General features: G+C 34.5%; 1 protein-coding gene across 1 annotated transcript; it reads right to left on the bottom strand.

The window, feature by feature from the left end:
- Nucleotides 1-6,799: 6,799 nt before the first annotated feature.
- On the bottom strand, nucleotides 6,800-27,199 carry LOC100250153 (probable polyamine oxidase 4). Its single transcript, XM_059736335.1, has 10 exons — nucleotides 26,578-27,199; nucleotides 24,100-24,224; nucleotides 23,920-24,008; nucleotides 23,369-23,482; nucleotides 22,762-22,849; nucleotides 22,570-22,655; nucleotides 22,365-22,482; nucleotides 17,218-17,315; nucleotides 7,974-8,403; nucleotides 6,800-7,311 (listed from the first exon to the last, which is right to left on the bottom strand). The coding sequence occupies exons 1-10, from the start codon at nucleotides 26,600-26,602 to the stop codon at nucleotides 6,997-6,999; spliced, it is 1,488 nt and encodes a 495-aa protein (XP_059592318.1). The 5' UTR covers nucleotides 26,603-27,199; the 3' UTR covers nucleotides 6,800-6,996.
- Nucleotides 27,200-27,798: the final 599 nt, after the last annotated feature.

Raw genomic sequence — 27,798 nt, 5'->3', positions numbered from 1 at the left:
ACGATGGGTTTTGCATTTATCAAGTATTTCATTAAGCACTTTAGTTCTAAGGTGAAAATTTTCATTCATAGATGATGAGGGCTTATTGTTCTTGATCTCTTGAGTAAGATTATTATTTTTCTCAAGGAGAAAATTGTTGGAATTGAGCCCTTAAAAATAAGACATGATGTAATAAAGTTAGAATTAACAATCCCTTTGTTATCCTTTTGGTGTATTGACATTGATTAGGGCATTCAGTCCATGTCTATTACATTGTACATGACTTAGGTGCATCAAGATTTGCACAAAACATAAAAGTCATGGGTTCCTTGTAAGTAGATAAGTTGTCCACAATTGGTTCATGATTTGAGCAATATAGTAGAGACTGTAGTGCACCACCTCTTAATTGGAGGGATGGCTTGTCTTGGCCATCAGGATGGGTTTCCATGGTGAGTGCACTAGTGTATGTGATATACACTGGAGAGGACCTACGGTGAATCATTATGCAAGACTATCAATTGTCATGATTCAACAACCTACTATACTACATGGATATTGAGTTTGTGTCAAAATCAACAAGAGGCTTTAACCTTTGGCCTAAAGTGACCATATATCCCTATGGATTGGGTCACTGTTGATCATGGAGGTTGGTGGCAACAGATATTCTTAATATAGGCACCATGATATCTCATGGGATTGAGACAGTGTGTTCCCTTGGGTATTACAAAGGACATGTGATCATGAAATATGTGTCCATAGTAATTCCTTTAGTGGAATTTGACATATGCTCCTTGAAGCTAAAGTATGTTTGTTGATCACATAATAAAGTAGGATCTGTAACTCAAGGATTTGAGAGATAATCATGATAGGTGATAACACTACCTTGTTAGATTACGGACACCAGTTCATGGGGAGTCTTGTATGCAATAGTAGATCACAGACCCAAGCACTTAAGTGTCTCATTATTATTTATATAGGATACTAGAGTTCAATTGATTCTCTGTAGTGGGATGTTGAACCAACTTCAAAATTGGATTCTGAGGGAGCTAGTACTCTTATGGGTCTCAATGGTCTCCGCTTTGAGCTTATATACCTTATTGGCACAAATTATAAGGGTCAAATTGGCTCTAGGTTCACTTTCATGCATAAGGGTGTTTTGGTAATTATCAAGGTTGCATAGGGGTAAGTGAACAAGGTCTCTAGATTAGGCTAATTTATTAATTAATAGGCCTTATTGGGTTAATTAATCAATTAAGACCCATTTTAGGCCTGCTCTGAGCTTATATACCTTGTCGGCATGGATTATGAAGGTTGGATTCGCTCTAAGTTCACTTTTGTGCATAAGGGTGTTTTGGTAATTATGCAAGATTGCACAGGGGTAAACAAACAAGGTCTCTAGATTGGGCTAATTGATTAATTAATAGGGCCTATTAAGTTAATTAATCAATTAGGACCCATTTTAGGCTAGATTAAGTGACTCAAGCCCATATGGGCTCAAGTCACTTAAGCATAGTTAGGATCCCTAAAAATACCTCTTAGGGATTAGGGTTTCCATAACTTTTGTCTTCTACCATCCAAAGAGAAAGAGAGTCATAGCCTCCACTCTCTTTTCCTCCCCACTAGAAGTGTATCAAGAACAAGGTTGAGTCATCAGGCGGAAGATTATGGGTTTACAAGAATTCCAACAACTTTAAGGTTGTTTTTAACACTTGGAATTTAAGGTTTGGGAACATCCAAACCTAAAGGTTAGTAATTTAACCCTAAAAGACCAATTTTTAAAAAATCGGTATTACTTCAATTACTTATATCTAAGATGTCAACAAGAATGATGCTTAGATTCAAGAAATCTAATTTTCTCAAGTAAATTAGTATTTTCTACATTAAGCATATCAATCTTGTTTTTTTGAACTTTAAGAATACTGTGATCTTTCAAATAACTCTTAATTAGTTTCTCATGCTCAACAACAAGATTAGTCAAGAATTCAATCCTTTGTTCATCAAGAAAGTCATCATCACTATCACATCACTATATTCATAGATTCTATAAATGCAATAAAAGCTAAGAAGTCATTTGGATCATACCTTGTTTCTTCAGAAGCAATTGAAGCACTTTCTTCAGAGTTAGTATCACTGCATGTTGTCTGCATAGACTTTTTGACATCTTTGGGAATAGGACAATCATTGGCATAATGTCCCAAACCTCCACAATTATAGCATTCAATTTTCTTGCCTTTAGAGGCACCTTTTCCTTTGTCATTAAAAGACTTTTCAGGTGTTTGTTCATTAAGTCTCTTTCATTTTCTAGATTCTTGGTTTTTGTAAAACCTTTAGTTAAATTTCATGATCTTTTTTATTCTTTTAGCCATATGTGTCAATTTATCCCTAGTTATGTCATATGACATTTCAATATCTTTTTCCTCATTCTCAAAAGCCTTAAAGGCAAAGTCTTTAGGCTTTTGAGAAGGGTTAACTCATAAGTCTGTATGGATCCTACAAGTTCATCAACTCTCATGGAATCGATATCCTTACTCTCCTTTATGGCAGCAACCTTATGTCTAAATCTCACTGAAAGAGATCTTAATATTTTCCTAACTACCTTTGAATCCAAAATAGGTTCTCTAATATTGAAGGAGAAATTAAAAATATCACTTAATTTAAAATAAAAGGAATAAAATTTTGATTTTCATGCAGCCTAATATTCTTAAATCTAGTGGCAAGCATTTGCAACTTAGAAATCTTTAAAGTAAACATACCTTTATGAGTGACTTGGAGAATATCCCATGCTTTCTTTACACGTTTATAGTTTGTTATCCAGCAAAACTCATTTGGACAAACTCCGTTAAAAATACTAAATAAAGCTCTACAATTGTCTTCATTACCTTCATTATTGGTTTTGTCCCATTCATGTTTAGGTTTAAGTTCTCCAATTGATATATCTTAAGCATCAAGGATCAATGGGAGTCCCCATCCATACTCTACTAAATTCCATATCCTTTCGCCTTATATTTTAAGGAAAAACATCATTCGTACTTTCCAATGGGAATAGTTATTCCCATCAAATTAGGGTGGACCATTCAAAGGTGCCCTTGATTTTGATTATCCCATATTGAACTTACAAAATCAATAAAAAATTGATTTTTATCCTATGTGATCAATAAAAATAGAATTTTTAATCAATAGGATAAAGAATCGATTATTTATCCTACTCTAATATTAATTGAAAAATCGAAAGTCCAATAGGAAACACCTAAAGGAGGGTGAATGAGTGTTTTAAAATTTTTCAATAAAAATTTATATGCTATATACCCAATTCTTTTACCCAGTGAAATGTTAAGGATAATCAATTCTAATAATTATAGGCAATTCAAATAGAATATCAAATATAAAAGATATAAACAATGATGCATAAGACTTTTTACTTGGAAAACCCCCACACTAATTGTGGAGATGAAAAAACCACGAGGTCTAAGATGTATTAATCTAAATCCACTATTCAAAGTCAAGTTACACAGTTTTACTTGGTCGTTTTTCTCTAAGGACTTACTCTCCAATACCTACAACTTGATTCACATCCGTGACACAACAAAATCTTGTTGCTCCATAGTAGATCCTTCAACTACTCTGAAGGGACAAAGGTTTTCACCAGAAATTTCAAAGAATCAATCCTTGAATGAGAGATCGAGAATGGTGTGGCACTTTAGGTTTTCTCCCTAGGAAACCCTCTCTAGAGAATAATATGAGATTTCTAACCAATCTCCAAAAATCTCTATGATTGCTTAACCCTCTAAGGGTTAATAGGGAGGTGTTTATAGGCAAATGCCTGAAGAATCTTGGTTTTGGAAGGTTCCTAAATTGAAATTGTGTGAAAAACTTGACAGAAAATGCATGACCACTTGAGCCAACTTATGGACCGCATGAGCACCTTGGGTGCTTGGGCGGTATGGCTTACTTGAGCAATCCTACTCTCTTCCAAAAACCAAATTTAAATCATTTTAAGTTCAAAAAAAAAAAGTGATCCTCTTAATACCTTAACAAAGCCTAATTTGCCACAAATGAAACCTCTTTAAACATAATTGTGACTTCCTGGTTGGACAAACAACAACCCTTGATCTTGAAGGGAAAGCAAGTCACTATCTAAAAAGATTTCTATGACTAAACATTACATAGAACAAAATTGTCAACATTTATACAAGACTTATTGTCCTAACATAATGAAAATAATCAACCAAAATATTTCTAGGTCAAGGCAGTTAATACCACATGTTATGTTCTAAATAGAGTGTTAATAAAACCTATTTTAAAGAAAACCCCCTATATGAGCATTGGAAAAACAAACCCAACATTTCTTTTTTAAAAGGCTTTAGGTGTAAATGCTTTATACTTAATATTAAAGACATTTATGGAAAATTTGACTCAAAATCGAATGTTAGGATTTTTATTAAGTACCCTTCTTTAACCAAGGCTTATAAAGTTTTTAATAAAAATACCTTTGTAATGGAAGAATTAATCCTTTTAGTTTTTTATGAATCTAACAATGTTTTTCAAGAAAGAGCAAGGGTTGATGATGATGTAGGTTTGGAAGAGAAATTGCAAATTAGAGACACACAAGAAATAGAAAAGATTGAATCAAAAAAAAAAATCTCCACTAGCACTTCCTCCACCTCTTCAAGAGCAAAGTCAAGAACTACCAAGGGATTGGAAGTTTGCTATAATCTTTCTTTCTTACCTCAATTGAACCTAAAAATTTTCATGAAGCTGAAAATGATGAATATTGGCTAATTGCCATGCAAGAAGAATTAAATCAATTTGAAATGAATCAAGTTTGGGAATTGGTTTCTAAACCATCAAATTACTTGATAATTAGCGCTAAATGAGTTTTTAAAAACAAAAATGATGAAAATGATACAATAGTTAGAAATAAGGCAAGATTGGAGCCCAAGGGTTTAATCAAGAAAAAAGAATTAATTATGAAGAAACCTTTGCACCCGAAGTTAGACTTGAGGAAATTAGAATGTTACTTATATTTAAATGTTTCAAAGATTTTACTTTATACACTCATTTAGCGTAAGAGTCTTTATGAAAGTGGTTTTCCAACTTAACCAAGGCTCTTTTAATTTTGAAAATACACTCAAAATGTTGGTTATGCTTTGAAGGAACTCATTGAAAATTAGTTGTCCCCTTCTAAATAGCCTTTTTATGCATCCATGAGCACAAGTGGACATCCAGATGCTCTATCGTCGAGCTTTTGACAATTGAGGTCAAGTAGATGTCCACCTGGATAACCACTTGCTTTAGTGAGGGGCATTTTAGCTATTAGAAGTCAAGTGAATGTCTACCTAGATGACCACTTACCCCAAGAATGGATTTTTGGCTATTGTGGACGACCAATTGGGTGTCCATATATGTCTTTTAGTTTCTAACAGCTCTTTACATCTCATTAAATGCTCTAATGGCTAGTAAGCAGATGACAAGTAGACATCCGATTCTAGGAAGTTTGTTTCTAACGAGTTATTTTGACTCCAAAACCTCTTTAAACTCAATCCTTGGTGCATTTAAAGATTAACAAGAACCTAAAAAATATATTTATTACTCAATTAATTCTTTTGAATTCAATTAAGTGTTTTATATCCAAACTTTCTCATCCTTATAAAGAGCACATACACTTGAGCCTCTACGTTCTTGTATATATATACTCATTGAGAGAGTTTTTCTTCATTTATTACAATTGTACTTGAGAAGTTCAGTTTGTATAGAGTTGAGCAATACTTCTTGGTTGATGTAAAGGTCCATTGGGACCTAGGAATCCAAGTTTACAAAATATTTAAGAGCTTTTACGATAGTGGAAGGACCTCAAAGCTTGGGAAGAAGCTAGAGAGAGTGAACGTAGGCATTGTTGAACCACTATAAATCATTGTTTGCAATCTTTCTTTATCTCTTACTCCTCCTTGTTTTGGCTATATTTGCATCATTTCTTTATTACTCTATTCATTTCTTGTATAAGTTTGAAAAAAACTTTAATTTTATCATCACCCAATTCAACCCAACATTCCCCCAAACCCCACCCCCCCTTTCAAGTGTATTTTAAGATTGGATTAGTTATTTTTTTTCAACTTCATCTAGGTATTTATTATGATTAATGAGAATTTAAGTACTCTTTCCTTTTCAATCATTTTTTTCCTATTCACACCGCCCTTGAAATACCGTAATGAACCTCATAAAATAAATCAAGCTCTTGTCATAAGTTCTTTAATGCATTATAGTGTTGAGTTATAGTTTAGCTACCTTATTTTGTGATTTGATCTTAAATGTTTGTGTGGAACCCCTCGGAACTAAGTAGGTCATTTGTACGGCATCTAAAAGATGCTTTGTAGTTGGTAGGAAAAGTATTACGATAAAAATATTATAAATGTTTTTCATAGTATCAAAATATATCAAATTCGTTTACTTATTTTTTCTTATTTATATTTCCAAAAATTCAAAACCCGAAAAAATATTATAAAAACGATAATAGGAAAAGACAAAAAGATATTTTCTTTGTATTGTTTTTTTTCAAAGAAAAACAGAGGAAGATTTCAAGTACATCTCACTCCAACTTTTCCATGGATCTCTTTCCTTCTATTTTTCCTCTTTATATATTTATTTTTTTCTTCTAACTTTATGTTGGTCAAGTAGGGTATTCAAAGGGGAAGAAGGATAGAGATGCAGTTTCACTTTGGAATTTATATTTCACCATAGGCTCTTAAAGATTGTAATTCCATGTAAATACTAAATAGAAACGTAAATTGCAGCAAATAAAGGAACATAAAAAACGAGCGAAAGCTGTGCCAACCACAAAGTTAAATAAGAATAGGAGCATCTCTTTGAAACTCGGAATTTCACACTGCTGGATTGTGCAGCCAAGGAATGAAAGAAAGGTTTTCCACAGTATCAGCGGAGCATACAAGTTAAAAACACTGAATTAAAGGATAGCACCTGTTCTTTTTTTTCTTTTTTTTCAAGTTGCTGAATGTATATGTTTCACATCCTTGATATCTGGAGGGGGACTGCAGCCTCATGAATTGCACTCCTAAGAGAGACAAGCTGGAGCTTTTCCAAGTTTCCCCGTCTCTCCAAGATATACCTTTGACAGTTTTCAGCAGCCATAATTCCAGCTGAGTAAGCCCCATGAACAGATCCCTGGTGGTCCAAGCTAACAGCTTCCCCTCCAAAGAAAAGATTGTCCAAGGGTTCTAGAAGCCTCTCATATGAATCTTCGGGCTTTCCAACCACATCATGTGCATAACAACCAAGCGAGTTTGGGTCAGTTCCCCACCGTGATACAAGATACTGAACCTGTAAACATACCGATCAAAGCATTAGCTTTAGTTTACAACTTAAAACATTGTCCATCAATTCTTCTTGCTTGAGTTCAGAAAACATGCAGTTCATAAATGCAACTCCATTAGGTTCACATCTAATCCATCTGTAAGAGACTAAACTTTTAAGATTTCAACAAATCTGGTAATAATAATAATAATACAATAACAATATCAATAAGAATAATAAAAATAATCAGTGTGAGTCAAGATTTTCTACACCAAAAAGTGAGCTTGTTTCTCTTAGTTTAGGGCTTAAACTGATTGTCTATTTAGCAGGATTTATGGGCCTAAAGTGGTACTTCACCCAGGAAAAAAATTTCACCTACTCTTGAAATGCATGATAATTGACAAGAACACACCATCCATGATTTGGGGCAAGGGTTTCACACTCAAGAAACTGGAAAGCCACACCCTTGTAAGCATAGCCATCCTCTCACAATAAATAGATCCTCAAAACTGTTCCAAATGGATCTTATTGGAGCCATAGCAGGACTGAATAATTTTATAAAATAGTAGGTGACAGCTAGTAACATTGAACATACATGTTAGATTCTATCCGTTCACCAACATTATATGTTAATGGAGGAATATTATACATGGCACAAGATCATAGGATTAGGCAAAAAGGGAACTTACGGGCTTAGTTGCATCAGGAAACATTTTCTTGAGCTGCAACATCACGAAATTTACAGCACACTCATCAGATAGCTTCTCAAGACCACAAGCAGAACTTCCAGCAGTCATATAAACAAGAATGGGATAACCTGTTGCTTTGTGAAGATTGAGAAAATAACCACAGGCATAAGAAGTGGGAGCAACAATGCCCAACAGTTCCACATTTGGCCAAAAAACATCATCAAATCGTAGTGCAATCTTATTTTCATTGCCCACACCAATATCTGAAATTGCATTAACCTTCCAATCAGGCAATTTTGGCTTGAACTCGATTAAATTGGCTTTAAGAATTCCAATGGGAACAGTTATAATGGCAGCATCTGCAACAAAGTTCCTTCCACCCTCAACAGTGACCACCACCTTTTTACACCCATAGGATATATTTGTAACCCTAAATGAAATCAATTCAAAAAGAGAATCAAGTCTTTTTTTTTTTTTTTGGTCCTAGCAAGTACAACAAACCAATTTACTACTCTTATCAAGATAACGAAGCACTCTACTTTCTTCTTTAATATTAGAATTCATATACGACTCTTCGACTCATACAAGTATGATGGTCCTATATGAATACGTCAACAGAACCAAGATTCTTAGGAATAAGTACAAATACCATATTGCAATAGTTAGGTATTATTAACTGAAAACCAGAATAATTTGTTTGGCCCAAAATATGGAGCTTCCTTATCGAGGAATACCAGACATCTCTACTTAGAGAATTTGTTTAAAAACAAAATTGCTCAAGGGCATCGATTTACAATATAAACAAAATGACGAAGAGGACATGTAAATATTAGGAAGCATAAAATATCATGAGATTATATGAACATATAGCATAAGTTACAAGTACAGATCCTAAAAACCCCAAAGGATAAACCTTTAAGGCCAAGATCAAGTGCTTAGGGAACAAGGTGGGGATGGAAAGGTTTTGAGTTTGATTCCAAGTAGCAGCCAAAAATACTTACCTATTAAAAGTAAAAAAAAAAAATGAAGCAAGACTAATAACAAGGAACTGTTAAAGATAGTCCACGGTAAAGGTAGAGTTGTCAAGAACTTTATGATACATTGTGTTACATGCTACATATATCATCAGTATTTATCATATTTTTATAGTTATCATCATAGTTGTTAAAAACTTGTGATACACAACACGATATAATGATACGATACATTTTTTTATAAAAATCAATACATATTGCAATCTGTATCTTATTGTAAAACATATCTTATAATATATATACAATACACAATATGATACATGATATAACAATACAACAATACATCTTCAACTATAGTTTTTAAGAAAAATCAAATTAAGTTTTCTTTGTTAAAAGAGTTTATTATGTTAATTGTTTAAAATGTACTAAAAATTTGAAAACTGATCATAAAAAGAGAAATAGGTAAAATAATTTTATATGAAAAGCTACACTTTTGTTGTCAAATATTATATTAGAAATCAAATAAATTTATTTTTACAATGAATATTGGAGAATTTTCATTTGAATGGTTGGAATATTGACAATGAAATGATAGTGATTAGTAAATAAAAAATTTTACTTAATATATTATATTTTTTTAATTTCTTTTTTGGCGAGGAAGGAATGATGACAAACTTGAAAAGTTGGAACCTTGAAGATGACACATAAAGGCATATATATATATATATCAATCAACAACTCAATAAGTGCATATGCCTAGTTAGAATTTGGAACTAAAAATTGAAGTAAGTTTATTTTAGTGGATTATGTGATGAATCTAAATATTTAAGTCATATTTTGCTAATTTGAACTTGTCAAAACTTTAAGATTCAATATTTTCATATGATATGATATAGTTTTAACTCTAAAATCATACTATCTTCCATAAAATTGGCTATATATAACTCTATATTTCATACTTTCAACAGATATACACATACATATTTCTTCTATTGATTTTTCACCATATAAAAAAACTTACAATAAATGGTACAATATGACACATGATATAGAAAAACATAAAAACGATAGACAATGCGTTTTACAAGTTAACAACTATGGTTATCTCATAAAACATAATACATATAATAGGTTGAGTATAAAGACTATAGGCCACCCCTAAACAGGAGACCAAGCAAAGAAAAAGCCCATATATAATAAAACTTTTGAAAGAGCTCATAAAGTAAAATATAGTATAAGAATAATAAATTGACAATTTTCAGTAGCTCTAAAGAAAAATCAATTTTCAATTTTTACTCCTGGAAAGGCTATTATACTCTTATCTCAAAATACTTTAGGTTAAAACAACTTCAAAAATTCCTATTCCCTTTTTTTTGCCTTCCTTGTAAAATGGTCTTCCCTTTATGGAACTCGGAATGTAACATTATTTCGTATTTTCTCCCTTTTTTCAATATTTCAAATAGTTCTCTTTATGAATCTCCCATTCCTATCCTATTATTTTACTAGTTTCACATCCAAAGAACGATTTCACATTGTTTTACATGGTTTAAAGAATTTAAGGTTTCCACAACATATTCCATTCAACTCTATATTCCATTTCAAATAGTTCACTTCTTTTTGTACACATGTTCAGATATTTTGTTTTGTATATTGGTACCAAATTGGTTGCAACTTTTGATGAAGTAATTGAGATAGGTAATTGGAACTAAAACATATAGTTAAATTTTTAGAAGGCTTTTATGAATCTTGCTATTAGTTAACAAAATAAAATTTTATGCTTTTGTAGAGAATATTGTTTAGGATCAAGTTCGTTATTCTGTTTTTAACTTAAAATATAGTTGTTATAGGTGATTAGGAAGCTTTATCTCTCTGAAATTTTGGTTCCTATTTTTAAGAGATTTAGTTTAGCCCAAATTCTATATGTTTGTTAGGTTTTTTCTCAACAAATGTACTGGTAGTTCATTCCAATAATCAAGAGAGTTATTTTATTTATTTTCCATCATCTATTTACATGGTATCAAAGCAGTACCTCTGGTCCTAGGGTTTAATAGCTAAAACAGGCATGATTGGGACAAGCATATGGCAGGGAGGAAAGAATGCTTCTCTCCGAATTACAGCCCACAAGTTCAAGTGAAAAGTTATCTACAATGATCTCAATCAGTCAAATTGATTATTCGAGAAAGAGGAAAATTTGAACACCTGACTAGGGCCAAAAAAACAGCGAAGGAGGATGATCCTACCTTTCAAGGATGAGATGGTGAAAATTCAATTGTAATTGCATGCTAATTAATTCTATGGAAACTGAAATTGGCCAAAAATACCTCTTTTTGCTGACTGCAAAGGGTGTTTGGGGGATGCTTTTAAAATTTACCTACTCAAATTTGGGCAATTCCACACAAATATTTGAGATCAAATCAAAGCTATGGGATACAAGACAAGATAGTCAATCCATGACTCAATACTATAATGCACTAAAGAATTTATGGCATAGTAATTTTGTGGCTGATTAATTCCATGGAAGCTAAAGTTGGCTAAACATACCTTTTCCTACCAATTGCAAAGGGTGTTTAGGATGTTGTAAAAATGACCTACTCAGATTTGGGCAATTTGGCACAAATATTTGAGATCAAATCAAAGCTACAGGATACAAAACAAGGTAGCCAATCTATGACTCAATACTATAATGCATTGAAGAATTTATGCCAAGAACTAGAGTTATTTAATGACTCTTATTAGAGGTGTGTCAAGTGAAGTGTAAAGCAAAAAATAATTATTGAAAAGGAAAGAGTGCTTGAGTTTCTCATTGGTCTCAATAAAGACCTAGATGAAGTAAGAAGGAGAATTCTTAGAAAGGAACCATTAACTTCAACTCAAGAAGTATTTGCAAAGATTAAACGAGAAGAAAATAGAAGAAAAGTGATGATGGAAGAAGGCAGAGACTCGGTCACAACATCCCTGAAGACAGAAGGTTCTACCATGGCATCAAGCGGGTTATGTGAACTCAAGCTGTGGAAGCAGAGATCAATGAACAACTAGAAGAGGAGAAAGAATCTGGTGTGATCATTGTCATAGGCCTCACCACACCAAGGAGACCTGTTGGAAGTTGCATGACAAGCCACCAAATTGCAAACTGAGTAGACCACCTAATGCAAGAGGTATCTAAGCAACAATAGATGATCCCACTACCACTAAATCCAAGAGTATTGCAAGGGAGAATTCACTCAAAAGGGAACAAATTAAAGAGCAACTAAATAACCTATATAAGGTCATAAATAAGTCCTAATCTCAATGACAACCAGTGGTCCATACTTCCTCGTGCACTCTAGCCCAAACAAGTACATTCATTACTACTCTTCATGCTGGTCAAAATAAAAATGAGCTCTGGATTATTGATTCAGGCACCTCAGATCATATGACCAATAGTCCACATTCCTTTATTTCTTATTCTCCAAGTCTCTATAACTACAAGGTAAAGATATTGATGGGTCACTTTCCATTGTTGGTGGAAAAGGTTCGATAAAAATCTTTAAAAACCTAACACTTCATTCAATTCTCCATGTTCCAAATTTGTCTAGTAAACCTTTTATCAATTAGCAAACTCAAAAAAGAAGAAAAATGTGTCACTAAATTCTCTCCATCTTTCTATGAATATCATGAAACCACTTTCGAGGAGGACAATTGGCAATGGTAGAGAACATGAGGGTTTGTACTACTTTGAAGAGGAAGAGTCCAAGAATAAACAAGCCCTAGTTTCTAGTTGTAAATCTGCTTTTGTTTCTAGTGATCAAGAAATAATGTTATGACATTGTAAGTTAGGCCATCCTAGCTTTTCTTATTTGAAAAACTCGTTTCCATTGTTATACAAAAAAAGAAACAAAGAAAAAAAAATGTGTAGTATGTCAACTTGCCAAACACAACCATGCAACATTTCTTGCTCAACCCTATAAATCTTCAAATCCATTTTTCATAATTCATAGTGACATTTGGGGGCCCTCTAGAGTAGCAAACACCTTTGATAAAAAATGGTTTTTTAAATTTATTGATAGCATACACAAGTATGTTGGGTTTACCTCTTAAAGGATAAATCTGAAACTTGTCAAATCTTCCAAAACTTTCATTCCATAGTCTAAAATCAATTACAAACATGGATTCAAGTTGTAAGAATGGATAATGGTAGAGAATACTTTCAGTCAACCTTAGGAGAGTACCTAACCAAACAAGGGATAATTCACCAAAGTTCATGTGTAGACACTCCACAACAAAATACGGTTTCCAAAAGGAAAAATAGGCATTTACTAGAGGTTACACGGGCTTTAATGTTCACTATGCATGTTTCTAAGTATGTATGGGGAGAGGTTGCCCTTATTGCCTCTTACTTGATAAATAGAATGTCATCCACGGTCTTGAATTACTTTTTTTTTTTTTTTTTGATGAATAAATAGCAATATATTAATAAATAAATAAAAAGGCATGTCAAGGAAGCGCCCCAAAGTATACAAGTGGTATACAAAAGAGGTTAAAGAACCCTTTAAACATAGCTTAACCAATCTACAAAAATCCACAAAGGAAGGGGGGCCAAAGTCTAAAAACCCCTTGGCCCACGCCCATAGGTTACAAAGGAAAAAAGATTTACACCCTTGAACCAAATGACCCTCATTTTCAAAAGCCCTACTGTTTCTTTCCTTCCAAACTATCCAAAAAAGATACAAGGGAGTTGAAAGCCACACTTTCTTCCTCTTCTTTCCCACACAAGACCCAAGTCACCACAATAACGCCTCTCTAACTGAATAAGAGAGAACCCATGACACCCCAAAAAGGGATAACAGTAAGTTCCATAAACTTCTTGCCTGCTCACAATGCAAGAGGATGTGATCAATAGACTCTTCCTCTGAAAGGCACAAATAACATCTATTAGCCAAAGGGCACCCTCTCCTCTAAATTTGATCCAAGGTTAAGACATTTTTCCACGTAGCCTCCCCAGCAAAAAAACTCACCCTCAGAGGCACCAAAGAGTCCCAAATTACTCTTGCAGGAAAATCCCCTTGTCTTTCCAATTCCAAAGCCTTATGGAGAGACTTAATAGAAAATCTACCGTGCTTTGACTTTGTCCAAACTACTTGATCTTCCACATCACTATAAACCCCCCTCCCTTACAGTCTTAAGAGAAAACGCTTCACATCGAACACCTCCCAATCATTAAGTCGCCTAGAGAACCAAGGAACCCATACTCCCCCTCCAAAGTGGCTCCACACTTCCTCCACCCAAGCCTCCTTAGCCAAGGAAACACCTAACTCCAATTTTGAGCCTCATGAAATACTATCCTCATTTCAAGTCCATTAGCTGTCACCCCCTTCGAATCTCTGGTTGTACAAAAGTTTATTTATAATCATTCACCTAACCAAAGTAAGCTTGAACCACGATCCATTAAATGTCTTTCTTAGTTATTTACCTACTCAAGAGGGTTACAAATGCTACTATATAATCACAAAAAATTCTTGGTGTCCAAGGATGTTACCACCTTTGAGTCTCAACCCTATTTCCTAGCCATTTTTCTTCAAGAGGAGACCTAACCAAGTGAAGATCGTTTCAAGGAATTATCATTGCCCAATCCTGCTTCAGTCCTTTTGATTTTTTTCTCCTTTTGTCACAACCAAACCCACTATGTCATCACCAAACCAAGAAAACTTAGAAGCAAGGGTGAGATTTTCAAAGGTTAAAACAACCAAGGCTTTATGTTTATTCAAGGAGATCCAATCCTCGAAGTGGATGACATCCCATGTCTCCTCATTGGTCAAGACTTTGAATCGGAAGTGGCAACCAAAATAATTCAGGTAATCCCAAGTACATTCCTATCTCAACTCCATCTATGGAAAATGATCTTATAGACTTAGATTTGCCCATTTCCACTAGGATAGGAATCAAGTCATGTACACTTCATCCTATCTCTCAGTTTGCATCCTATGAAAACTATCACCTTCCTTTCATGCTTTTACTACTAATTTCTCTAATGTAGAAATCTCAAATTCCATATAGGAAGCTCTAACTGTTTCAAAAGAAGGTTGTTTAGGAGAAAATGAGTGCATTTGGCACTTTGGAGTTGATGAGTTTGCCTAGAGGGAAGAGCACAGTAGACTACAAGTGGGTATTCATTGTAAAGAATAATTCATTTAGCATAATTGAGCGATGCAAGGTGAGACTGGTGGTGAAGGGATTAACTCATACTCATGGAGTGGATTATTAGAACTTTGCTCTTGTTGCAAAACTCAATACCATAAGGGTTCTACTATATCTTGTAGTAAACTTAGACTAGCCACTACACCAGCTAAATGTCAAGAATGCTTTATTGAATAAAGAATCAGATGAAGAGGTATACATGGACCTACCACCAACATTTAAGGAGATGAGGAGTTCTAACAAGGTGTGCAGTCTTCAAAAAAGTCGTTTTATAGTTTGAAACAATCACCAAGAGCATGGTTTGACAGATTTGGGAAAGCAATCAATAGCCACACCCAAGCCCAAGCAGATCATACCTTATTCTTTAAACAAATTTGGGAAAACAATCAAGAGCCACGATTTCACCCAAGCCCCAGTAGATCACACTATATTCTTTAAGCATTCTTAGGACAGTAAGATCACTATCCTAATAGTCTACATTGATGATATCATACTCACAAGAGACAATATAAGTGAGATGGAAAGCTTTAAGGGAATTCTAACAAAAGAATTTCAGATCAAAGATCTGGGACTGAAATACTTTCTTGGAATGAAGGTTGCAAGGAGCAAACAAGGAATTTCGGTCTCACGGATGAAGTACAAAGGTGACCTCTTGAAGGGAACTGGGATTTTAAGGTGTGAACCAATAGAAACATTCATGAAGCTAAACTATAAGTTTAAATGGAATAAAGGAGGGACACCCATAGATAAGGGCAAGTACCAAAGGTTAGTTGGTAAGCTTATAAACCTAACACATACTAGACCCGACTTAGCTTCACTATAAGTGTGGTAAGTCAGTATATGCATGCACCATGTGAAGAACATTTAGAGGCAATAAATAGAATATTCAGGTACTTGAAGATGACTCCATGAAAGGGATTGTTCTTTTGGGAGAAGAGACAAGAAGAAGATTGAAGCTTTCATTGTCATTGGATCAATAGAAGATAGAAGATCTATCTTGGGATATTGCATGTTTTTTTAGGAAAAATTTTCTGACATCACGAAGTATAAAAGAAAAGTGTAGAGGGATTTGTGAAATGATTTGGCTAAAGCTGCTACTAAAGGATTTAAGGATGCCCTCACATGGTTGTTTGAAACTCTATTGTGACAAAAAAGTTTGCATAAGTATAGCTCAACCCAGTCCATCACAGCAGAACAAAGCAAGTAGAAATTGATCGTCATTTCATTAAAGAAAAGATAGAAGAAAGACTAATTTGCATCACCTACATTCCAACGAAGCAACAAATTACAAACATCTTAACAAAAGGTGCCAAGACAAGACTTTGAGGATCTAACATATAAGTTAGGAATGCTAGACATTTTTTCCCAAGCTTAAGGGGGAGTGTAGAAAATATTGTTTATGACCAAGTTTGTTATTGTGTATTTTAAATTTACATTAAAGTTGTTGTAGGTGATAGGAATAAGGATCTAGTTTAGCCTAGATTCTATCTGGTTGTTAGGTTTTTTTTTTTCTTTAGGAGTCACTGAAAACTCAATTTTGTAAATCTAACCCTTCATCCTTTTTTGGCCTCATTTTGACAAAAATGCTCTCATTTTTTTCTTGTAAAAATAACCCTTTCTTTTAAAACATACATGTGAATATTTGAAATAATCAAGAGCATTTATATCATAAATGAATTACTCTTCAAACAAAAACATGGGAGGGGTTAAAATCACAAATATGAGGATTATTTCATCCCTTTTAACCAATTAATTATTTTTTCTATAAATGTACAAGTAGTCAACTCTAATAATCAAGAGAGCTATTTCATTTATTGTCTAGCCTCTAATTACAGCTTTGTTAAATTTATTTAGCATGAACATTAACTCAAGATCTCTCTTTTCAAGAAAAGCGTAACAAACTCTCTCTCTCTCTCATCCTTCTCATTTTATTCTCTTACTTTGTTCTTGTTTGTTCTTTTCTTTTTCTTTTTCTTTTAAGGATTTTCATTCTTCTTTCTTTTCTTTTTTTAACATTACTTTTATACAATAAAAGTATAGTTTCTTATCAAAAATAAAATGAATATAAAAGTCAAAAGCTAAAACTAAAAGCATACCTATGATTCAAACGTATATCGAGATCTTTAGAGAGGGTCTTTATTATTGGGTCGTAACCTTGTACCATAAGTCCATGACCACCAGAAAGAATATGCTCCTGAAGACCAAGAGGCACCCAAAACCAAGTAAGCATTCAAGTGAATATCATGATAATGCTTATTATATATATATATAAACTTCATCAACCCTGAGCATTAAAATCCCAGCAAATTTGGCATGCAGGTAAACTCACATGCTAACACACCACACAAGGAAAAAGATAAATATTACATTTTTTTTATTCTAATCTTCAATTTGTCATTTGTAAGAGAGTTCAAACTTTGAGTTAGCATCCAATTTCCAATATATTTATTATGGTCATTTTCACCTACTTATCTTGATTTTACAACTCAGTTATTGAGTGTTTCTGTGACCAGTAACAGAGCATAAATGAAACAATGAATGTTCTAGAAAGGGATATCTCTTCCTTCGATATAGAGCCTTCTTATATTGAGAAAAAAAATTGTACAAGGAAAGGTTAAAATCACAATCCCAGAGATCGGGAATCCACAATTAAGGTATAGTCTAGCAAATTCCTAAAATCATGCGATCATGTCAATTATACAATTTGTATAAAACTACTTAAACTATGCCATACAATATGCTGAGAGACTAGCTTTGACACCCTTCCTCAAATTGATGCTAGTGATTGACAAACATCAGTTTGTCAACTAAGAATTGATGAATCTTTGTCAGTATTTTGCAAAGTTATCAGCTCTTTGAAACTCTATGGACACAGGAGGTAGTTCGATTATACGATCAGCATATGCATCTCGAATGTAGTGACAATCCACCTCCATGAGTTTAGTTCATTCATGAAGAACAGGATTTGAAGTAATTTGAATAGCACTCAAGTTATCAGCCTATAAAGGTGTAGGATTTGGCTGCAGGAAACCCAATTCAAATGGAAGTCAACGAAGCAAGACAATTTCAGAACAAGAAAATGACAGCTCTATCTTCTACTTCCATACAAGATTTGGATACCTTCTCTTGTTCATGCAAACAAGAGCATCACCAAGATACATACACCAACCTGTTGTGGATCGTCAAGAATCAAGACCACTGCCCAATTAGCATCAATATAAGCTCTGAGAGTAGGATGAGATCCGACCTTATAAAAGATCTCATAATCAAAAGTCCCAAGTAAATAGGGAATTACTCTATTAACAGTTGCAGGATGTAAATAATGAGGTTGATGCATAAACTGACTCATTAAATTCACAACATAAGAGATGTCCGGTCTAGTAATTGTCAAATAAATCAAGCTCCCAATTAATTGTCTATATGTAGTAGGATCAAAGAGCAATTCTCCATCATTGTTTGAATATTTCACATTGATTTCCAAAGGAGTATCCATAGAAGTTGAATTCATAAGTCTAGCTAAAGCAATCAAATCTTTGGCGTATTTATGTTGATTAACAAAAATACTTTGTGTTGAATGATAAACTTAAATCCTAGGAACTAGATGAGGATGCCAAGATCTTTCATGTGGAAGGCAGAATGCAAAGAGGCATGTAGTTAATACCAGTTGTGTCAGCTCCAGTGACGATGACATTGTCTACATAAACAAGAAGAATGGTGATACCAACAGCAAAACGATGAAAAAACATAGAAGAATCATGGGAACTCGGATTAAAACCTAACTTATGCAGCAGTTGACGAAATTTATCCAACCACGCACAAGGAGCTTGTTTAAGCCCATAAAGAGAACATCAAAGAGAATATGCCTGAGTTTTTGAACCAGATCTTACTCCAGAAGCAAGATTCATGTAGACCTCTTAAAGATCACCATGCAAGAAAGTGTTTTTAACATCCATTCGTGGTCAAGGATTTTTGAATCCAGAGAGGGATTGCTTCCTAAGGGAAGATCCTTTATTTTATAGGTAAAATTATGATGGTATAAATAAAAAGAAAAGGGTGCCTAAAGGACAACCTAAAGCATACAAGAAGTATACAACAAACACCCAAAGCCAAAACAAAAAGAAAAGAGGGGCTACAAAAAACCTCACACGCCCTCACCTAGAGCCCAACCAATAAAAAAAGTTGATTGAAGATAAAGGTCCGTCATCTATAAACAACTTAGTCCAAGACCAAAAACTAGAAAAAAAGATTTTTTCCGCCTTTGAATCAACAACTCCTCATTATCAAAAGTAATTATGTTTCTTTCCTTCCAAACTATCCAAGAGATCTATAAAGGGGTTGCCTTCCAAGCCTTTTTGCCCTTCTTGCCCACAAAGGAGTTGTGCCATCCAAGGAGAGTCTCTAGCATCAAGGATAGGACCCAAGTCACACCCAAGAGAGCAAAAAGTACCTGCACAAAACCCTAACCTTAATGAAGTGAATTAGAATGTGGTATATAGATTCTTCTTCGACGAGGCAAAGGAAACATCTATTTTCTAATCACCACCCCCTCCTCTTCACTTGATCCAAAGTTAAGGCGTTACCCCATGAAGCTTCCCAAGCAAAAAAAAACCACCTTGGGAGGTACACGGGGGCTCCAAATAATGCTCCTCGGAAAAGGGATTGCACCTCCTGGCTCTAATGCAACATTAAGGGACTTGATAGAGAACTTCTCACTCTTAGTCTTTGTCTAACGCACCCTATCTTCCATGTCTGTAGACACCCTCTTCTCTTGGATTCTCAAAAGAAACCACTCCACCAACTTCACCTCCAAATCATTGAAAGGCCAAGAGAAACGAGGATTCCAACCACCATCCTCAACCATCGAATCCCAAACATAAACCGCTAAGGATACAAAGAGAGGAAGATCCTTAACAAAGGAGTGCATCTTCAACTAAGTAAATTTGTCCATATTCCTCAGATTTAGGTTTTTCAATATGTTTTAGATCTAAAATTCACTGCAAGTCTCTCAGGATTTAGCATATTTGATGCTTATTGTTCTTATTGAGTGCTTGCATTAAGGGTTTGATTCAATGAAATTTAATTTCATCATTTATGTGCAAGACCCAAGAGTAAATCTTGAGATGAATTAGGGTTTCCAATATTTTGAGAACCAAATGAGGAGACCATTTTTATGAATTCTGGATCCTATTCCAAGTTTAGATTCAATCCTAGAAGCATGACCACCTCTGGAGGACTTTGTTTAATTGTTTTTCCCTTCCTTCAAATTTCTTTATTTGATTTAATTTAGAAAGTTTTTATTTTTACTTAACTAACTCAAATCTAAACAATAAAAAAAAAATTTCACTTAAGCAAGTGAATTGCCAAACCCTAATTCTCTATGGGATCAACCAAACCACTATCACTATAGCAGTTTGTTTCTTTATGAATTTGTTTTTGTTTAAGAAGCAAAAGTGCTTTCAACCTTAATTTGCAAAAATTAAGTTTCCTGTTTTTATTACAAAATCCAAGTCAAACCAGATCCTCACTACTAACCATTAGTTTACAGCAGCAAGACTAACTGATAGGTGTTGCATGCATGAGGATGCATGGAAGTTAGTGAGTAATCATCCATTACATTCTAACACCATCAAGGTGCTTGATTATTTCTGCCACCTGTGTTGTTAGATGATTCCAAGGTCCATTAAGGAGCTTCTGAAAGGGATAACTGGGTGGGTCAGAGGAGAAATAAGGCCCAGAACACAACCCCTTGCAGAATTCTTTTGTGCATTTGGGAAGAGAAAAATAGGCAGACTTTTGAGGGAGAATAATTTCAATAATCAAACTAAAGTCAACTCTTATATATTCCATTTCTGGTGAAGGTCAGTAATATATAGAGGTTTTGCTCTGTTTGTGGACTTTGTAGAAGAGTGCAGTCAAAGGTAAATTTCTTTGCTATTTTTGTTATCTTGTCTTTTCTTGGGGCAGTTTCCAGTATAATTGACATGTACAAGTGTTGTGCCCTATTGACAACTATTACTAACCAAGAAAAGCATAAGGAAACTAAAGGTTCATAAAATTAGGAGTATACCTAAAACCAAAAAAAAAAAAAAACAAACAAGAAGGAAGCATCAAATAAAAATATGGGAGAATGAGTAAATGCAAGATCTAACCAATGAGAAACACATATGGACCATTAATTGAATAACTGTAGGAGGATTGCATGATTTGGTGTAATTTCTTTATAACACATTGGAAAGGGTGAGAGTCAAAAAGTGGTCTATATTTAAAACCACTATCTAAGTTTCATTGTTTTGTAGAAAGATGGTGTAGGCCTACATCCGCACATAAGGCTGAAGCCAACCTACTGGGATTTCAACAAACCAGAGAACTTTTACCCATCCACACATGCCCAGAGAGTTGGGGTGGGGCCTGGGAGGTGTGTACAAATTGGGACACTTTTTGCTCCATTCCCTTACACCTAATTTTGGCCCAAATTGTTATTTTGGATTTTGGCCCAAACCATGGTTGATGGAGGTTATTTATATCTGTAGCTTAATTAGTGGAGTTAGCGCCTGTTAAAAGTCAGTTCAGTTGCTGATTTTCTGCCCAAAAACAAGCAACAATTTCCCTTTTCCCATCACAGCCTTGGTTGAATAAATCTTGTCCATCCCCCCCACCCAAAGAAAAAACAGACTTATTTCCATTCTCCTGTAAAAAACTGTAAAGCCTATGGCCATTGCTGTTCTGAGAGAAGAGAGTGCTCTGTAATCTGCTTTTGCTTCTGTGTTTCTTTATCACAAGCCTGGAGGAATTCTCAGGAGAGCTGTGTTGCTACATGTAATTGGAGTGCACCATCACCAGCAGGCAATGGTACAATGGTGGAAGTCAACAGTTTTAGAGGGGAAAATCTACCTTAATGACATCAAACATGCCTCAGCCAATTAATTCAATAAATCTTTTTCATTCCAGTTTATTTTCAGTGTTCTACTTTGGTTTATTCAGCCTCCATGTACTTGGCATTTAATAACAGTTGCCCATCTAAGAAGCTCTATGCCATTAGAAAATTTCTTACTGAAATTTCTTAGATTTACACTTGGGTCTCAATTCAATAGTACTTTTTATTTTAAATATGTATGATATTACTACAACATAAAACATAAGGGGTCTTATAGCCAGCCACACCATATGAATCACCAAAACAGTAACAGATACATGACTAAACAGAAGTATAATGGAATTTAAGATAATAACACTGTGAAGTAACAGATGTTTCACTTGCCTGATCCCAACTTTTCAGTGATATCATATCTGCATCAACAGCAAACCAAGCCTCCATTCTACAAATATACCATTGCAACACTTCATTGGCAAGCCCTTCTTGTCTACAATATGGGAGTTATATTAGTGGTGCAAACAGATCCCATGCTCAAAAAAACTAATGCAATAATTTTTGTTCCAAATTCTTCTACCTCAACTCTGGGTGCCTATCCAGCACAATAGAAATTGCTTGTAGAACAGACATATCATCACAATGTTCAATCCTTACATTCTCTGTCTACAGGAGTGAAAATAAATAAATAAATCATATGCTGGTGTTCCCCATGATAAAATTCTTAACTAAAAATGAAAAGTTTCGCAGAACTTTTCCAAAAGAAGTATACCTCTTTCAGAATTTTCTTGAATGTCTCTCCAACTTCAACAACCATCTTCTGAGGAACTTGATGACCATCCATATCAAAAAGTGTGCAACTGAAAGGACCAAATCCAGATCCTCAAAATAATAGTTCAACTGAACACACAAGAAACCATACTCCCAAGGGAGAAAATATTATATGTTCGTGTGTGGCATGATACCATGACTATGATCAATGCAAAGAACTAGACCTGGCTGAATTCATTCACTACCTCAGAGCACAATGATAGCTCAAATTTTGTATATATACAACAGCCAGTCCAATCTATTATATTATTTGTCATAAAAAATTATTGCGTTATTCATTGATTTAATACAAGCTAAATATAGATCTGCAAGTCACACAGAAGAATATTGCCAAGAGTGACAATCCTTATCCTCTGACAACATTCTTCACCCAGACATGCAGCCCAATGCAGCACTAGCCAAGAACAAGCTTTAAGGCTACAACATGCATAGAGAGCAATCTAATCTCATTCTTGAAGTGAGAACATCACCCTCAATGACTAAATTAGAGTACAATATACTTCCCGACTGGATCTCAAACACAAACACATAGAAAGCAAATGAATTACCTTTCCAAATCATGGTCATACAACACAGAATCATCCCCACTAGTACGATATAATGTAAGGCCCAGACGACATATCAATGGAGCCAAGGGATTCTCATTGCAAGCACCATGAAGCCTGAATAAAGTCCAAAAGAAAATCATTCAAATGATATTTGCACGTGACAGTTCATAATTGCTCCCACATATGCATAGCTGATATACATCCAAGAATAAAAACTAGAAGTGACATGATTATGTCTCAAGCCAGATGCAATTTATAATTTTAGAATAAATAAACAAAGTAAGATAACAAGGCAAGTATGCAAAATGCTAACAAACACTGAGTGCATGGTATCTTGCTAAATTTGCATAGCAAGCTTTTAGCATGCACTACTTGATTGTGAAAGATAATCTTGACTGAAGATTTAGCTAATTCAGGCAGTAAATCAAGAGTAGTGGCTTATGTGAACAAGCACATTCGAGTACCAAGAAATCCATTTGTATACCAAATCCAATTTCGCATAGACAACAAAGAGTAGCAAAAGGAATCCAGATAACAAAGCATCAACTCACCATGATGCTCCCATATCTACTGGACAACCAAGTGAGTAATCAGTATGAATGCGGCCGCCAAGTCTATCCCGTGATTCCAACAAGACCACCTGGACAAGATTATAACAATGATCCATTGATGAAAGAAGCACAAAATCTATCACACAAGTAAAAGGCATTTAGCCTTAACAATATAATCACCTGAAAAGATGCATTATGAAGAGTATGGGCAGCAGCTATCCCTGAAATACCGCCACCAATCACAATGACTGAAGGGATTGAAGAGAGTGACCTACGTCGCCTCTCAATGAATGAAACAAAAGCACCTAATCATCAGACAAAAGAAATCACAAAGGCAAACTGAGAAATTTCAGGTTCAAAAGATTAAACAAAAATGAGATATAAACATCTTTGGTACAACTGTTCAGGTTACAAGGGAATCTGACAATTTTGATATCTAGGTTGATGGTAAATCCTAGGTAAGTCTCTTTTTTAATCAATATCTTATGTATGTATGTATGCGCGCGTGCGTGTGTGTGTGTGTGTGTGTGTGTAAACCACGATAAAGGCAAAGAAAAGCCATCACAGATCAAAAGTTAAAGAATTTGATTTTTCAACCCATTAACCATACTGCACCTAAAATTGGGAAGGTAACCACCATACCATTGAGCAATGAACTTCAGGGGACACTGGTGATTTTACCCATTCATGGGCAATGCCACCCAATATTTTGGAAGCCTTAGTTTCTCTGTTTTATCAAATGGCAAAGGGAGCCTTTTTTTTGTGATGGTTAACAGTATTATTATTTTCTTATTCTAGGAACTGAACCTGAACCTCCCACATCCCCACCCCAACCTCTTGCTACTTGAGTCAGGACCAAAAGGCAAGCACCAAAAGGAGCTTCCTTTCTAAAGAATCTCTACAAGCATGAGCTACATCTTTTTGCCCAGCCCCCAGCCAAACCTGTCTGTTTACAGCATTAATGAGGATTTTCAGTCAGATATATAAGAGAATTGGTAACAGTACCAACTACAAAATTAGTCCTACCACCCAGGAATGCAAAACCTTTCTTCCAACTTACCAGTCTTTTGACTCAACTATCTCTGAAAGGCTCTTCTGAGCTAGCACCCTGTAGGGATCCAAATATTTCATAGCCCAGAACCTAACCAGGGCAAAAGTTTGAAGCTTTCAGTGAATCTGCCTTTCATCAAACATAATGTCATCCAAGAGGCTTATATCATCTTAATTCCAAGCCCTATTCATGATTACCCATTTAATTCCAAGTCCACAAAAGAAGAGGATGGTGTCTGAAAAGAAAACTTTCACCTGATAAGATGCAGTGTAATGCTCCAACTACTCAATCAATGAAAAACTCAAAACTCAATAACAATTTGATATATTAACAGGCATAGAAAAGCCAATCACTCCAACTTACTCAGCAAAAAATCTGGACATAATCGGGTTATTTATATCCATTTACTATATCTCAGACAGTACTTGCCTCACTATATATCTCTCACCTACATATCTATTTACTAAATCTCAGACACTACTTGCCTCACTATATCTGTCTCCCTCTTTCCCATTAAACTGCCTACATTAAACGGCCTACATTACCTTCCTTGAAATAGCCTGTAGCAATGCACCCCCTCCCATGTAGATATTGTCTCCACATATCGTGGCAGCAACTTCTTGCCTTATTGAAGTGGCATATCATATAACTTCACATTATTGATACCCCTAGTTCTCCATGTCTTTTCTGCTACCTCACTTATTCAATTATCCCTCAAGAAATGCAACCAGTCAAACACCTAAAATTCCAATTGTGTGGAATTATTCACTTACTGGCAGTGCCTCTATAAACAAACCGACAGCCTCTCTTTCCTTCCTATAGTGCTAGTAGCATAAATGTGGGGCAAAAACTTAAGATTTGACCATATTAACTTCACAAAACATCTAATTCCAGTTCATTGATCATTACTAATACAAAATCAGCACCGAAATCATCATTGCTGTGCCATAAAATCCTGAAAAGGCCATTCAACCTTCTCTCCCACACTATCTGCAGCTGCCATAGACAACAATCTGAAAATGCTTTGGAATTCAGGAAAAGAAAAAAGCTAAAAATTCACAATCACACGCCCTGTTGTCGTTTTTTTATTTTGAGTATGTTTGGTTCCAAAAAGTAATAGGAAAGAAAAAACAATATTAAGGACAACTATTTTTTCTTGATCATACCATGAAAAATACCAAACAAAAATTAAATACAATTAAAATTAGGTAAAAAGTTATACATTTTAAAATTATTTAATTTTTATATTTATATAAAAAAATTTGAAATATTATATAAAAATAATTTATTAAATTTAAATCTATTTTTTATTTTACATTACTCTTTCTTTTTCTTTTTTTTCTCCTTCCTTTTGATTTTCTCCCACTTTTTCTCCCTAGTTTTTTTCCAAGCATTTTCCCGGAAGCAAACGTATCATTTATCTTTTCAAATCGCATCCATTGAATCCTAGGAAAAAAAAATGGAAAGGGAACAAAAAGGTGAAAACCCCACAAGTTCCTTCCCCTTTTCCCTCATTCCTTACCAAAGATCCAAACAACAAAAGGAAAAAAGGAAAATCGAACAGATAAAAACGCACTTATATGAGGAATATATAGCGTGAGACTAACCTTGAAGAGATTGTTTGGAATCCATGGAAACGAGTACTTCTGAAATTAAGGCTGTATAGGAATCAAGAAGTTGGAGACTAACTGGAAGGAATGATAAAGAATGAAGATGAGAAGGCCGGCAATGAAGCGGCTGAAGTGAGAAGAACGCAGCTTATCAAACCAGCTCATATGGTGGTAATGGAGGGGGTGGTGGTATTACACCACTGCTTCACGACGGTTTTACGCGCGAACAGCCCACGACGCCGTTTCGATGATAATAGCGTAGGTCGCATGGATCGAATATCCAAGATCGATCTCACCACCCCTCTCTCTCTCTCTCTCTCTCTTCTCTCTCTTCTCTCTTCTCTCTTCTCTCTCTCTCTCTTCTCTCTTCTCTCTGCAAACAAACCAGATACACAATGCAAAGAAGACCCACCTGGTCGTCCTCCAACTCCCATTTATTTCCCGTCTTGACTATCGTTCATCGCTCTCAGGGGCATTCTCGACATTTCCGGCTTTGGATTGTGACCTTTAACCTTTAGTTTGTTTTGTGTTTCTGCCGCCTTTATTTATTTTTATTTTTTCCTTTCGCAGGCAGTGTCGCCGTTCCTTCGTAATACAAAACCCACACGGTGTTTGGTATATTAAATTATGGTGTTATTAGTTGGGCCCTTGATGTCTGAAAATAGAGGACCACTCCCACTCCAAAAATACGAGGATGGTTGAGAAAAATATCTTTATCTAATGCTACATTTTTATCGGATTTTTTCAAAATTACTATTATTTTAATTAATTATTATTAAAATAATAAAGTTTTCAAAAATATTTATAAAATTACTTTATTTTGTGTCAGGAATATAATCTTTTTTATTAAAATAATTGTAATTTTCAAAATATTTATATATAATCTTATTTTATGTGAACTCTAACTATATAGTAAAAGACATATTTTTTCACAAAAATAATGTATTTTTTATAAAACAAAAGTCAAGGGCAGTTTGATAACTGTTTTTAAAAATAATTCTAAAAAATAGTTTTTAAACATTATTCTTCAATATTTTGTAAAACAAAATTCCGTTTGAATACTTAAAACATTTTTAATCTGTTTTAAAAAATTTTAAATATATTTTAAAAATATTAAAAAAACTATCAAATCAGCAAATAGCAAAAAGGTAAAATAGAAAACCACAATACTATGGTGCAAAGTTTGATAATTTGAAAATAAAAACTATACAAAGGATT

This window comes from Vitis vinifera, chromosome 4 (genome assembly GCF_030704535.1).
Source record: "Vitis vinifera cultivar Pinot Noir 40024 chromosome 4, ASM3070453v1".
NCBI classification, from domain to species: domain Eukaryota; kingdom Viridiplantae; phylum Streptophyta; class Magnoliopsida; order Vitales; family Vitaceae; genus Vitis; species Vitis vinifera.
The sequence above is the reverse complement of the archived record's forward strand: the minus strand, read 5'-3'. Positions and strand labels throughout refer to the sequence as shown.

What these genes read in the sequence shown, in the direction of transcription:
- LOC100250153 (XM_059736335.1), bottom strand. Translation starts at nt 26,602, where the DNA reads ATGGATTCCAAACAATCTCTTCAAG. An exon ending in ATCAGGCAAGTGAAACATCT is followed by an intron (nt 17,316 to 22,364) that starts GTTACTTCACAG and finishes CTTGGTCTTCAG; the next exon opens with GAGCATATTCTTTCTGGTGG. An exon ending in GATATACGTTTGAATCATAG is followed by an intron (nt 8,404 to 17,217) that starts GTATGCTTTTAG and finishes GATTTCATTTAG; the next exon opens with GGTTACAAATATATCCTATG.